Raw genomic sequence first — 15,514 nt, forward strand, 5'->3', positions numbered from 1 at the left:
TGTTTTCCTTTGTTTTTTATAATTGTTTTCTGTGGATTTTAGCAAACTTAACGGGTAAAGTTTTTTACCTTTAAATAAGTGATATGAGATTTGATTCGGATTACATAAAAGATTAATTGATATTTTAGTCTGATAATAAAAATCAATTATTAGAAACTGGCGCCATAAATTAAAAATTATTTCTAAAAAAAATTGCTTTCATATGAAATTTTTTTGATTGATATGATAAAATTTAATTTATGACATTTGTTTTATGATAATTGTTCTTTATCAGACCAAGAAATCAATTGATATTTAGTATAAATAATATCAAAATCGAAATTTTTTTATTTGAATTATCAATTGAGTTAATTAGAATACATTGTATTTAGGACAATTTTGTACTAGGAAATGGGACGGAGTGGTCTAAATGGCTTTGTATATATGGGGTGAATTACATTTACATCGTGGGTAGACGCAAACTCAACTAATCAAGGATTGGCAGTGGGCACTGCCATTTTTCTTGTTTTTCTTGATCAGGACAACTAGACAAGAACTAGCAGACAGTTCAAAAATAGTTCGAATTTGATAAGCGTTGCATTGTCATAGTGGTGTGTGTCATGCCAGCCAAGGAAAAGTTTAGAATACCAATTGGGTAAGGACTAGGGCCCATGATGTTTTTTTGTTCTTTTTGAGAATTAGGGCCCATTATGGTTTTTGGGCTCTGATGACCTATAATGTTTTTCTGCTTCGGTAGGTACTTGGAAGTAGGAACAACCTTTTTGTCGCGGGACCATAAGGTTCAGAGAGGGCAATATTATGTGCGCGCTGGAAGCATGCATATTTTAAGATTAATGTTAACCAGTACCATATAAGATTAAAATAATATGGGTCCTAATTAATAAAAAAATTATAAAAAAAATGGGAGAAATTAATTTAAAGTTTGACCATAAAGTTGACAAAATACTGACATAAAACTGAGTGACTAACAAAAATTCTGATATGAAGTGGTGTGTTAAAGAGTGTTTGTTAACACAACCCATATATGTTAAAAATATTTTCATAATAAATTTTAAGTGGTAGGTTATTATTAGTTGTTATGAGTGAGTAAAAAAGTAATTTAAGTTATGAATTTAAATTAGAACCCAAAGATTGGGGATGTATCTTAAGTGGTAGGCTATGAAAAAATTGTGAACGTAGTATTTTTCATTTTTAATTAAAATTTGCAAATGGATTTTGTTGTGTGGGTTAAGTAGCTTATTTTCTCTAAAAAAAAAAGGGTTTTTGATGGCTTTATATAAGGTTTTATCTAACAACACAAGTTTTGGCAATTTTTTGTGCAAAGAGCATTCACATCAGTTTGTGAAAAAAAAAATTGTTTATTTTAGCATAAAATTTTATGCTTTTATTGTATATAATTAATTTTAAAAATACATATATCATGTTATTTATTCTAAACTCAATTTCATTAAAATATCAAACTTTCTTGATTAATTTTTTTTTTCTTTCTCTCTTCATATACAATAACCATTGTGTGGAGTCCAAGGACTGAGGAGTGGTTAGCCAATGATCAACTTGCCCAATTCAAGCACAAAAGGGTAAGCGAGCCCCAAGGATTCCCCATGCTCGAGGAGAGTAAGAAGATCAGAACACTTGGTATCTTGTGAAGGTCCCAAGAAATGAGAGGAGATATGAAATAGAGCAGTTGCTAATTGGCATGCAAAACCAAGAAGGAACTTCCTTATTCACTAGGTGAACGAATGATTTCAGATGCAACTAGCATGGCCTGATTTTACATAGTTCCATATATTGATTCTAATGAGTGAATTTCATCCATTTACTGATAGATAAATGATAGGAACCTACCTATCAGAAGCGATTTTAACTAGAATACGAACAAGATAAGAGGATGCCCCATTTTTTTAGAGGTATAGGTTTGGGAAAATGGGGTTTTAACCTAGTAGGGGCATGAGGGCTTAATTGAGAGTTTTTTGGTAGGAGACTACTTGCCAAGGCTTCGTAGGAAAGAGGCCTTGGACAAAGCTTTTTTGGGACGAGCAAGGGCCACAAGAGAGGTTTTCCTATTATCTGCCGCTAGAAGCAATCGATAATGGAATAAGAGGAGCAGCCAAAGGGCCACCTATTTGCATTTTGTTAGGTTCTAAGGAATTAGGAACTAATGTATCAGAACTTTAATATGTAATGTTGACAAACCATGATCAAAACATTTAGTCTAGATTTAGGATGCTTAAAGTGTGTTTTTGTGTAAAGTTGGAATCGAGTGTACTATAGGATTTATTGTGTAAATCTACAAAACTCGATCGATCGAAAATTAGACTCAATCGATCGAAGCTTGTGCAGATTGTTTTTCTACAGAATTTTCCAACTCAAGCCTAAGCCCGTATGACATGTAGAGTTTTATGTTTTGCCTTAAATATAAAAAGAAAAACCTTAACCACATTTTACTGTTGTTGTTTATGCTGTGTGTGTGAATCTCTTGTGAAATCTAGAGGTGTTTGTCTTCATACACACTTAAGGTTATCAAGATCAAGATTGATGTCGAGAGCTTGGTGATCACTTCAGTTGTTGCATAAAGAGCTTAAAGAAAACACAAGTGGGAGTACTTGTGGTTGCTATGAATTCAAGAAAGAAGTAATCCGTGGACTCGGAACTATCACATGGTTGTGGTAATAAGTTTTCTACTCGAGGTAGCAATAGGATGTTAGTGGTCTAAGTCGTTATTGTAAAATTTCAATTCTTTCATAGTGGATCTGTTTTACTTTGAGAATAGCTAGGTTAAATCATCCACAGGTTTTTTACTGGTTTGGTTTTCTTGGGTTATCATATCATTGTATTCTTTATTTTCCGCATTGTTTACTTGATATAGTTTACATGTGTTAACCTAGATTTGAATAATTTATCTAAGTTAATCATTTGGTTAAATAATTAGGTTAATATGTTTGTGTTTAAGGGGTCTAAAAACGTACACATTTGAAAAGCAGTACAGTCTGACCCTCCCTTGCTGCATCAGTAAGGAGGGAGGAAGTTTCCTGAAGGATGTACTTCCCCCCTCTGCATTAAATGTCCTACACCAACCTTATCAATTGCATTAATGTGGAGATGACCCTTGAATAATTACTATACAACTAGCAACCCCTTCTACCACCTTCAATAGAGTTTTGATGGGACAAGTATCCTGAAGAATGCTTGGGACATACAATGGAGGGTTAGGATGCAAGGAATGGGGATATAAAAGGAGGGGAACCTCCCAGAAAAAGGGGATGAACTTTTTCTCAAAGAAACAGAAAAATAGGGAAGAAAATAGTGCATTATCTGTTGTCAAACTTGAACCAAATATATATATATATATATATATATAAGAGATTGATCATCGAACCTGCCCGAGGAGAACATTATTCTCAATTACTATTAAGTTGCACTTATTTGTTACTTTGGGCTCTTCAACCTTAGACTTGAACTTAGCTTAAAATTGCACTTGAACTATTTTCTCACTCTCTTAAAAAATTCTATTGTTTGGTCTTGGTTTGAAGGACAAGGTACCACTGTTCTAAGTAAGCTTAGGCCTTTACTTTCTGAGTACTTATAACCATCATTAATTTTCTTTATCCTCAGGATACGTAAAGAAAATATAAAAAACTAAATGCAAAATAAAGTGATTGAAGCTTCTACTTACGTTTTATTTTACATCATTTTACTTTCCTTCTTATAGCAATATTAAAAAATAGAGGTGTAGGGATAAGGGCCCAAGATCATATATCGGGCTTTGGGCTTTGTCCGAGGACATTGAAAGGTCCGAGGAGGAACAAATAGTTATTAGGAGTTCCAATTTAAAGTCTCATAAGTAAGGAACGAATGGAAGGAGGTCTGAGGAGGAACTCCTCCTCAGATATGATGAATGCAGCTCAAGTATCTATTCTAGCAATTAGAATGACCCTCCAGAAAGTTCCAATGATAGAGACGTGCCTCATGAATATACGAGAAGGAAGGAAATCCAAAAATATCTAAGGAAAAGCTGCTACCACTGTATTAAATGCGCTGCAACTACTTTTCTGGCCATATTTATGTGGAGAAGACCTCTGAACAATGCTGTCTTTGCTACCACAACTCACAGAAAGCCAAAGAGGGTGTCTAATGGGACAGGTACTCAAGTAAGGGCTTAGACGATCAACAAGTGTAAGATCAAGATGATCCTAAGGGAGTTATATAATGTGAGAGATCCTCTATAAGAAAGGGATGGGAAAAATAGAGAGAAAATACTGTAGCAATCTAAATTGTCTTTGTATCCAATTGTGATCAATTTATACAATGGGTGACCTCCTCGAATTTAAAGTCCATTAATATCAGATCCTCTTATTTGTGTTTGATTGACATTTAATTCAATACTAGCCGTTGTCCAACTAATTAGGGTCTAGTTCTTTGACCCACTCTCTACAAATTTATTGTACTGGGTTCATTGGACCAAGATCTCATACATCTTGAGCTTGGGCCGTAAATCGTGTCCTTACAAGAGGTGTTTTGAACGAGCAAACTAATATGGGTCATGTTAAGTGTTAACGATGCCCTTAGGGCAATTGTATGTTTTATTTATTTATTTATTATAAAACCTAGAGTAATTGTTAATAAACCATATTAGGAAAGTTTTGACACTATTCTTATGGTGTCAAAACACTCTAAATTTTGCATGGGCATGAGAGTAGAGAACTGAACTCCTAAATCCTCTAACCCTCTATTCAAGTCCACATTGTTCACAACAATATCATTGGTATAAGCATTAAGTGTACTAGAATTACTAAAGTAGACCACACCTATTGGTTCGGCGTCCATGGTAGTAACATTAGTTGTGGAATTGTCCTTCGCATCCACCTTATCGAAATTGAGCACACTACCTCCTTGGTTAGATAATTCCCTAGTGATAGGCTGTTTTTTCTCAATTGTAGGTCCCTTTCTCTAGAGCGGTGCACCACGAGAACTACTAGACACCACCACAATTGTTTTTTGAGTGTGTCTCACGGGGTTAGCATGAAGCCATTCTCCATACTATTGGTCTTCTTTTTTCAATCTCCCCTTCCACTGAATCCACACTTCACAATCTCTCTCACTATGAGTTACCCTACCGCACCAATAGCAAAAATTAGGAAGTTGCTCGAACTTAAGCAAGGCCCAACCAACATGCTCACTATCAAACCACAACTTACAGCACTGTGGGAGGGCCTTGGTGATATCAATCGTAACTTGGATTCACAGGAACTCACCCCCCTCCCCATCATCTTCCAAGCTAGCCACTTGAACCATGGACCCAATAGTGTTACCCACTGCTTCACCAGTCGCCTGAGTTAGACATTGGTCTGGAACGTTATGGAGTTGCACCCAAAATGTATTAGAGTCAAAGGCTAGCAATGGGGCAGACTCCACATCCACGGCACGTCAAAAAACAACCATACTTTTATCGTAAGACCACGGTTCAAACTCCAGCACCCTTTCTGACTCCATCGCATCGTCAAACTCAAATAGCAGAATATGGCCATCGATATCTCTGATCTTCAATTCACCAATCAATTTCCACAGAGGTTTGAAAGTCCGACTCACTGCTTCTGCATTAACTACTCATTTTGTAAAAAACTTTGCTGCTAAACGGACAATAGTAGCCTCTTTTTTGCGGGTACATTAGCCCCCGTGCTCCTCTTCTTTTGTCAGCGAAAACTGAGACCAAAGATCCTCAATGTTAGCCATGACGCCAAGATAGATAGCACCAACAAACTGTGATAGGATACAGGAAACTAGATACCATCCTACTAGATGCAAGGGTTGAAGGAAACAAAGAAACCTCCACGAAGGGAAGGACAAAATTCTACACACAAAGCTGGGAGACCTAGCTAGAGAAACCCCAGGCATGAGAGAAACCCAAAATTTCAAAACTTCGATTAGGAACAATATTGAATTGAGTATAAATAATTAGTAAACAATTTAACTTAATTGCAACCGTACCAAAAGTTGATATAACCTATAAAGCCAACATCTATTTTCTTTTTCCCAGTAAGGGTGCGTTTGAATTGACTTCAAACTGATTTCGGAAATGATTTTTCGGAAAATTCGGTGTTTGGCTGTCACGGAAAACGTTATTTTCCGGAAAATGATTTCCGGTTGACCACGAATTTTCCCTTTGACCACGGAAAATGATTTCTGCCTTCATTTTCACTTCAATTCACTTCTGGAAAAAGAGAGAGAGAGAGAGAAGAGAGAGCCCAGATCAGAGAGAGAGAGGGACGATCGCGCCGACGAGCGGCGCGGTGCACGATCGCGATCGTCGATAGCGCGCTCGTCTCTCGTCGATCGATGAGCGCGATCGACGAGCGCCGCTCGTCGGACGCTCGTCGGACGAGCGTTTCGTCGGATTTGATGTATTTTCTGGTAAAATGATTAAATGAACCAAACACCAAAATTAATTTTCCGTAAAATGAATTTTGTGACAGCCAAACACATGAAAACGTTTTCCTTTCCGGAAAATAGCATTTCCGGAAAATAGAATATTTTCCGGAAATGATTTTACACGAACTAAACACAGCCTAAAATACATCTAAAATCTTTAGACTTTACTTCTTCTCCAAAAAAAAAAAAAAAAAAATCTTTAGACTTTTCCCGTCAAAGCAATGGGGGAGCTTCATGCCCTCTCAACAATCAAACATGTTTTCTGCAGCGAAAGCATAAGTTCAACTTGCACTCTTATCACCAAAGCAATTTGCTTTGATTCGAGTTCTCTCACGCTTTTTGACTGATTCCTCGAAAACTACTTTTATAAAACACGTGATATTTGAATTGAATGTCAAAAAAAGAATTTTCTTTTTCTTTCTTTAAAAAAAAAAAAAAAAAAAAAAATCATACCTCTCACGCATGCTTCACCAAATTTCCATGACACCAAAGGTGACGCCACCAGTGTCACAGCTCGCGCACAATAACACATTCCCGTGTCGCCATAACCCATAAAAAGTGAGAGAGAAAAAAAAAAAAAAAAAAGGACGATGAAAACGACATGCGGACTTAAACGAAACGCCACCAGTGTCACAGCTCGCGCACAATTACACATTCCCGTGTCGCCATAAAAAGTGAGAAAAAAAAAAAAGAAGAAGACAGGACGATGAAAACGACATGCGGACTTAAACGAAACGCAAAGCTAAAGGTGTACTATACAAAATGGCCAACCATGTGTGGTTCCCACGAAACGAAAATTAAAAATGGTCTCTAATCCTCTAATCTGCCTTTGGCTTTATTTTGTGAAGGACAGGCGTTAATTGGCTTATTGCATTTACGTCCATTCCAGTTTCAATTCAATAGGTTTTTTTAGTGGCTTAGGATGACTGTTCCTTATAATTTTACTAATGACAAAATTATCCCCTAATATTAGCTAGGTAGGTTAATATATGGGGATGATCTGTCTGTCCAATACAGTCTATATTTCATTTTCGTATAAAAGTTAATTTTGATATGGCCATATATCCCTTCTTCTCTCTTCTTCTTCTTCTTCTTTTTATTTTTCATTTTTTTTTTTAGTTAAAGGTGGGAGGATTTGAAACATTATATATATATATTTAATCTGCAATTGCAAATTTCTTAATACTATATAGCTAAATTGAGTTAACAGTAGAGTATACATTATAACCTATAGTTATAGGTAACTCTTGTTTTTAGAATTTTTAATTATAAAAATAAACTATTTATAGGGATTGAAGTGACGTATCAAACAAGATCAACATATACTAGCTCCATACTTTCCTTTAAGAAAAACCTTGAAAATAACTAATCTAATTTTATCTTTGTTGCTAACCAAGCAAACTTTTCAAGATCATCTTATTTTGGGTATCTAACTATTTGACTCAAATCAAGTTTTTTTTTTTTTTTTTTTTTTTTTTTTTTTAACAAAAAAAATTATTCCAAAACGTGGTATTATACAATTGGCTGAGTAAGTTGGGGTTTCATTTAATTTATACCATTTATTCGTCACTTTCCTTATTTCATTTTATTTTATTTTTGTGATTGACAGCAAACAAAAATTAGTCCTATAGATCAATTTTACAGATATCTTCTCAAAAAAAAAAAAAAAAAAAATTTACAGATATGAAAAACTCAAAGGGTTATAAGGAAAATTTGAAATTCTAGGGGTCAATTTACAACTATGCTCAACCCTAAAGGGAGATTGTTGACCAACATTGACAAAATTGATCGATTATTAGTTTATGTTTCTTTTTCTTTTTTCAAATGTCACTTTTGTTCAAACTAGTTGCTTTCCCACTTAATTTTTCGTGTACATTCTGAATCCAGTTTAAGGCTCCTTAATGGCTAAAAAATGAGAAAATTTTCCAACTTAAGACTTGTTTTCATAAATAAAAGTGTGTAATAAAACTAAAAAAGCGGAAGAAATTCAACATAGCTCAAGTCATTTTTATTCAAGTGATGCGTAGAAAAAGGTCATTTGCAAATTAGTGTCTTTGAAGAAATTCTTCAAATTTATGGCGAAATAACATGCATCATTTTAATAACAACTCATTTAAGCCCTACCATTACACTTATGTCTCTCACCCACACCCTCTTCCACAACTACCAATAATTGCCACTGCATTGCCGCTTCACTCTCCCCTCAATCCAGTTTCAACACCTCAAAATGCTACCTTCGATTCTTGTTTTGACCACCTCCAAGCAAGTGCAAAAAAGAAAATCGCAACTGTTAGGACATATGTGGTTCACATGTTAAGAACATATGTCATGATTTTGTGTAATTGGCTAATCCTTTGACAAAACGCACTTTACTTGTAATTGGGTAGATCTAGGATTTGTTTAATACTTCAAGAAACATGTTATTCAAGTCTAGTATTAAAGCCATGAAGATTGGACCAAGAAACAAGTGAAGAAAAGTTGTTCATTAAAGCTGGACAGATAGTTCGACACCTCTCGACAGCTGGTGGATCAATCGAGAAAGCTTCTGTCCCTTCGACACCTCCTCGATAGCTGTATTTGTTGAAGTTTAAACTTCGACACCTGCTATCTATCGAGGTTACGAAAATCGGAATTTTCAAATCTAATTTTTGGGCCAGGCTTTTGTATTTGTGTAGGGTTTCTTTTCTCACAACCCTAGACCTATACAAGGCTTATTTTAGAGGCCGTCACATAAGAGAATACAAGGAGAACATATGCAAAAGGTGATAGGTGATCGATGCCTTATTCCCTTTGAAAGAAGCTACTGCATCTTTGTGCCTTAGGGTTTTGTAATCAAGTGCTTCTTGATCTTCATTGTTAATGAAGTGAAGAACTTTGCAGCCAACATCTTTTTCTAGTTGGTGATTAAGTCGTGTACTAGGATCCGCGCAATTGGTTAGTCACGTACTAGGATTCGTGCATCAAAAAGGTGGCGTTCATATATTGAAGAGTTCAGAGGTTCGGAAGCGGTAGAAGGTTTCTATTGTGAGTTCATCTACGGGGATTGTAGAGTCTAGGGACAAAGGTTTTTTCTATAGTGGATTACTTTCGGGAAGGTTTCCCCCCAGGTTTTTTACTGTGAAACTAGTTTGTTTCATTGGTTTTCCTGGGTTATCATATCTTGTCTTATTTATTTTTCTGTTGCATGATTTTGATATGATATTGATGTTTGTTTGTTTGTTTTAACAAGTTTTATTGATAATAAATCTAATTAACAACTTTGATTTAAAACTTGTTAATTCTATCAACCGGGGTCTAAATTTCTCAACAACAACATCTTTTTCTTTTTTTTTTTTATAAAATATACTTGCATGTTTTGTTGTTGTTGTTTATAACTTTATATACCACTAAGTAGTATTCCAATTTACCTGACTATTCTATTCCGCACTCACGAGACATTTCTTATGATGTCGATCAGAATCTATAATTAGAATTTTGTTATTTATTAATTTTGGTATTTAATTTGTAATTTTCAAAATTTTAGGTTTAGAGTTATTATTTCCTTATTTTTAGGTGTTTTGATACTTTTTAAGTCAAATTTGGTTTATATTATAGTTAAGTATTAATTAGGATTTATTTTATAATATATTTTATTGTCTGGCAAATTTAATGGGGTTATTTTAAGAAGCAAACCTTCTTTGTTTATTGTTTTCTTCAAGTAGCTTGCTAATCTTAAATATATATATATATTTTTTGGATAAAGTTTAGTTACAAAATAAGTTGTAGCATAACGTTACAACTTTACTTAATAAAATAAATATTACTACATAATTTGAAAATGTAACCGTTGAGTTATATGTTCTTTACACTCTTAATACATGTAAATACTAGATTTGGATCCCAAGCTTAGGAGGGTGGATGGACTTAGGCCCGAAAACCTCAATACAATGAATTTGTAGAAAGTGAGTTGAAAAACTGAGTCTTAACGAGCTGGACAACAAATATAACAGGTTCAGAGACAAGAAAATGAAGATAAATTGATTCAAACTAAAGAAAATCATCCTCGGCACAGTCTGAGGATATTTGTTCTTATATATTTCTTTCAAGTGTGATTATAAAGTCAGTTCTTGATGACTACAGTGTTTTTCTCTTAATTTTTCGATCCCCTTTGTTCTTAGGGGCCTCTTACATTATATATCTCTTTTTCTATTATCTTGATCCTCCAGTTGTTGACCATTCAGGGCATTACTTGTGTACTTGTCCCATCAGACACTCCCTCTGGCCCTCTATGAGTTGGGGTAGCCAATGCAGCACTGTTCAGGAATCTTCTCCACATAAATGTGGCCAAAAAGTTAGCTGTAGAGCATTCAATGTGGTGGCAGCAGCTTTTCCTTAGATATTTCTGAGCTTCCATCCCTCCTGTACGTTCATAACGCTCGTCCCTATCAGTGGAATTTCTTGGAAGGTTACCTTGAACGATGGGATATACATTTGATCTGTGCTTTGTATATTCGAGGAAATGCTCATTCTCAGACCACCTTCCCTTACCTTTCCACTTGCAACCTACTAATGAGACTCTAAGTTTAACACATTTACTATTGTTTATTCATTCATGGACCAATCAATGTCCTCAACCATGGCCCAAGGCCCAACACATAACTTTGGGCCCTTATCCCTACAATACACATGTAAATTTTTGTGTCAATTAGATATTATTTATTATATGATCTATAACTGTATATTTTATGCATAATTTTAAATTACAATAATTTGCAATTTAAACAATTTATTGATGACATAGTTATTGATATTTCATTTTCTAGAAATTTTGTAAGTATGAAGGTGTGGGGCTAAAGAATTTGACAACCCTGGCCCACTTCATACTAAGCCCAAGGTCCACGCCGAGGAGGAAGAAATGGCCGAGGACGAACAAAGAAAGCCCAAACAGCCTAGAAACGTTGCCGAGGACGATCCTGTTCTCGGCATCCCAGATCCCAGAAGGAAACAAAGGTACGCCGTCAAAGGCAGCCTCCCAGAGCACCCCTAGAAAAATGACAACTACAGTAGGACACCCATGGGGTTATGGTGTAGGAGCGATTCAAGGAGGAACTGTCACCTCTGCATTGAATGCATCTAACTAATGTTATGACCTCATTAATGAGGAAATGACCCTTGAACAGTGCGGTCTTAGTTGCCGCAACTCACAGAGGGTTTGGGAAGGTGGCTGATGGGATGAGCACTCGAGTAATGACCTGCAAGATCAACAGATGGAAGGCCAAGATCGATTGGAAGGAGATATATAATGTGAGAAATCCTCCAAGAATGGGAGATCGAAAATCAGGAGGGAGAGAAAAAAGGAGAATACGGGAACAACTTGCATGATCTTGGAAACCATTGTAACTTAGCACTGAAGAAAGAAGAAGAACACTAAGTTCCTCGGACGAAGTGCCTGAGGACAGAATTTCATACTCTAATCTATATCCTTGTTATTCAATCCATACATAACCGTGTCTAATTGTTGTAATCTTGACTAACACCTAGTTCTTAAACCTATTCTCTATAAATTTATTGTATTGAGCTAGTTGGGCTTGAGTCCACTCATCCAATAGTAGAGATACTCGAATCTAGTCCCTACAGAAGGATATAAAAAAGAAAAGGTAATTCAACGGTGGATTTGTTAAAATTTATATCTAATAAAAATTAAATAAGGTGATAACCTTATATTACAACCAATTTTGTAGTTAAATTTTGTATTTTTTAAGTAAAATTGCTAATGTGAACTTAACTATTAACATAGCATATTGTTTTATTCAATATATATTTTTACAATAATAGATAAGCAATTAATGTTAGAAATAATAAATAATTAAGGTACATTAAAAGAAAAGAAAAGTGTGTTTCGACAACAAATTAAATGACATTTTAAAATTTAATAATAATCCCAAAAAAATATGGATAAGATTAGATCCATATGATATGCGTTAATATCTTATATACCAGTTTACGTATATGTTTGGATTCAGCTTCCACGTATTACATTTTGCACTTTTTTTTTTACTAGCACCTTTTTCATTGTTCATGGAACATGAACAATACATTAAGGTAAATTAACAGTATTTTGTGAGTGTGAACAGTAATCCAATTTTTTTTTTCTTTTTATTGTTTTCAATTTTTAATAAAATAAACAATATCCAAATGCATTTGGATAACAATAAGTAGGGACTTCCAACTTCCTAAGTGTTTTTTTTTATTATTTTTTTTGAAAAAATAATGAGTTTCTAGTGAGCTTATTGATCATGTGTCGATAATGAATAAAATTACATATAACACATGAGTCTTACTGGTACTATTACTCTAAGAGCACTCTCATTAGGTGTGCCAAATGCCAAATATTTGGCATTTGACACACCAAACACCAAAAACCAACCCTCATCAGCTGTTCTAAATCTCAAAAAATTTGACACATATCTACAGTATCGTCTCAAATATGAGACGGTATGGACATCAATGTCAAACACTGTTTGACTTATTTAATTCGTTTTTTTCTCTCTCTCTTCGTTTATGACTCTTTCTTCTCTCTTTTTCTTCTTTCTTTCTCCGCCCCACTTCATCATCTCAATTTCGCCTCTCTTCCTTTTTTTTCTTCTTCTTTCTTTCTCTAGAACCCGCACCCCTCCCTTTTTCCATTTTCTTTTTTTTCCCTTTTTTCTTTTCTGCCAGTTTCTCTCTGCACCTTCTCTATCTCTTTTCTTCTTCCCTGTCACTCTCCCTCTCTGTCTTTTTTTTTTTTGGCCTCCTTGTCACTCTCACAGCCCTCCACCGTGGAGTTCAGTCTCGCTGTGGAGTTTAGCCTCACCGCTGAAGCCATCGCCGTGGAGCGATCTATTCTGATCTCCCTTTTTTTTTTTCTTTTTTCCTTCGATTGTGGATTCCATGTGATTGTGATTATGGGTTGTGCTTGGGTATGGTGGTGGCCGGCTGTGCTGTGTATGGTGGAGTTTTGTTGAAGATTTTGAGTTTTTTATTTTTATTATTTTTTTCTTCTCATTTGTTGTGGTTTTTGGATTTGGAATTTGTTGGAGTATCCGATGATTATGGTTGTAGTTTGTGCCAGTGGTTGTAACGGTGGTTGTTGTTGTGACGGTGGTTGTAGTGGTGGTTGTTGGTTCCTGGTTGGTGGCGACTGCCATTAGGCTCTATGATTGTATATTGCTGGGTTTTAAGTAAATATATTATTTTAATATATAAAATTGAAAAATAGAACATCTAATAAATGATATGTCATAAAATAATATGCTAAAATAATAAAGTATATTTTTGACGTATGAAAATGACATTTTCAATAATAGAGCGGATAAAAATGCTCTAACAGCTCTTCTCTAAATATTGAAACAAGAACCCGTACCGTCAAAAAAAAAAAAAAAGAACTCGTACCGTCAAATCATACACCAGTACTTCCCAAGTGTCGTGCCTTACGCTTTATCACATTAATTAAAGGCCAAGGTGCGAGGACGCCCCACGATACCCATTATTGCTTGGAATGCAGGTGTCCTAATATCAGTCCAGGTACACAATTTGCAGAATATATAATTAAAAAATATTATACCCACAATATACTCATCGAAAAGTAAAACTGGGGTAAAACTGGGCAAGGACATATTAGAAAATCTTGTGCCGTAAAAATAACGTACTATACTGTCTTTTAGCAAAATTTATTTCAAGTGGGTCGTAATCTCAAGCTCAAATTGTAGCCTATCCTTTTTTTTTCTTACCTACCCCACACCCACATTTAAAAAATAATAATAACCCAAACCCCACCTATCATTGAACCAACGAGGCCTACTTTCAATTTTTTATTGCATAATTGGCCCCAACTCTTTTCTCTTCAACCACTACAATTTCTGTACTTTCAATACTTGACAACGAAGTCTCCGAAGAAAAATAGTACAAAAGAAAAAGGCAAAAAAAAACTCAAAGTCGAGGAAAGTGAAAAGCAACTTCTCCGCAAATTCGAATACAAGTCTCCGAAGTTAGAAAAATTACATGCACCAAAATGTTCCTCTCTCTTAAACGCGTAAACCAAAAAAAAAAAAAAAAAAAAAAAAAACTATAAACTAAGACTACCGTCGGAATAAAAATAATTCTAAAGAATATTCCGCCAAATTTGATATTTCTGGATTTTCTTCACTCTATTATTTTTTTTTTTTTTTACTTTTAATCTTGGAACCCAGTTTTTTCCCAAATTGCATTTCGGACCCTACTGAGATCTCTTCCTTTCAGAGTTCTCCCAACGCCTTCGTGCACCGAGAACGAAGCGATCCTCGTCCTCGCCATCTGCTTCGCCAAAAACTCGTGCGGCGGGACCCGCACTCCGTTCGCGCTCTCTTCGTTGCCGTCGAATTCGTCGTCGTCGTCGGCGTTGTCCCTGTACCGGTTGTTATCTCTGTACTCGTCTCTCAGGATCTTCGACCAGTCCGGGATGTTCACCGGCAGCGACGACGGCGTGGCTCCGACGACGACAGCGCGCTCCGCCGCCGGCGAGGGCTTCGAGGACGGCTTCTTGGAGACGCGCGAACTCGGAGTGGTTTGTTTGCGGAACTCGGGCGAGTTGGAGCGGACCGAGTTGTACATATCCGACTCGTCGAGTTCGAATGCCGAGTCGTGAGCCATCGGAGCGCCGAGGTGGTGGTCGCGCTCGTTCGGCAAGAAACGGTAGCTTGGACGAGCATAGTAGCTTTTACTGGCGGCCATGTTCTTTTTTAAAAAAAAAAATATCGGTCCGATATTTCGGTTTCGCTTTGCGTCTCGGCCTTTCCTTTCTCTCGTGTTTTTGTTCGCTGCGAAAGAAAGAAAAGAAGACTGAAGAGAAGAGAAAAAGAAAAGAAAGTTGTTGGTTTTTGGGTCTTTGAAGAAGTGAGGGGTTTTGATCTGCCTTTTATAAATGTTCGGGACGCGTTGTCTTAGCATAGTGGATAAGGCTTATTTTACCTTTATTATCTCTCTCTCTCCCTCCACGCAATTGCATGCTTTTAAATTACCAAAACACCCCGCGCTTTTCGAGGAAATCCCACCTCATTTTTCTCCATTATCCACTCAATTTTTGTATTGT

The 15,514-nt window shown here is 35.9% G+C and overlaps 1 protein-coding gene across 1 annotated transcript; it reads right to left on the minus strand.

The window, feature by feature from the left end:
- Positions 1-14,382: 14,382 nt before the first annotated feature.
- On the minus strand, positions 14,383-15,310 carry LOC126725904 (uncharacterized). Its single transcript, XM_050430923.1, has one exon. The coding sequence runs from the start codon at positions 15,154-15,156 to the stop codon at positions 14,620-14,622; it is 537 nt and encodes a 178-aa protein (XP_050286880.1). The 5' UTR covers positions 15,157-15,310; the 3' UTR covers positions 14,383-14,619.
- Between the last annotated feature and the right edge of the window lie 204 nt (positions 15,311-15,514).

Source organism: Quercus robur, chromosome 1 (genome assembly GCF_932294415.1).
Source record: "Quercus robur chromosome 1, dhQueRobu3.1, whole genome shotgun sequence".
NCBI lineage: Eukaryota > Viridiplantae > Streptophyta > Magnoliopsida > Fagales > Fagaceae > Quercus > Quercus robur.

Bases quoted from the DNA above. Each gene is read 5' to 3' on its own strand.
- LOC126725904 (XM_050430923.1), bottom strand. From the start codon at position 15,156: ATGGCCGCCAGTAAAAGCTACTATGCTCGTCCAAGCTACCGTTTCTTG.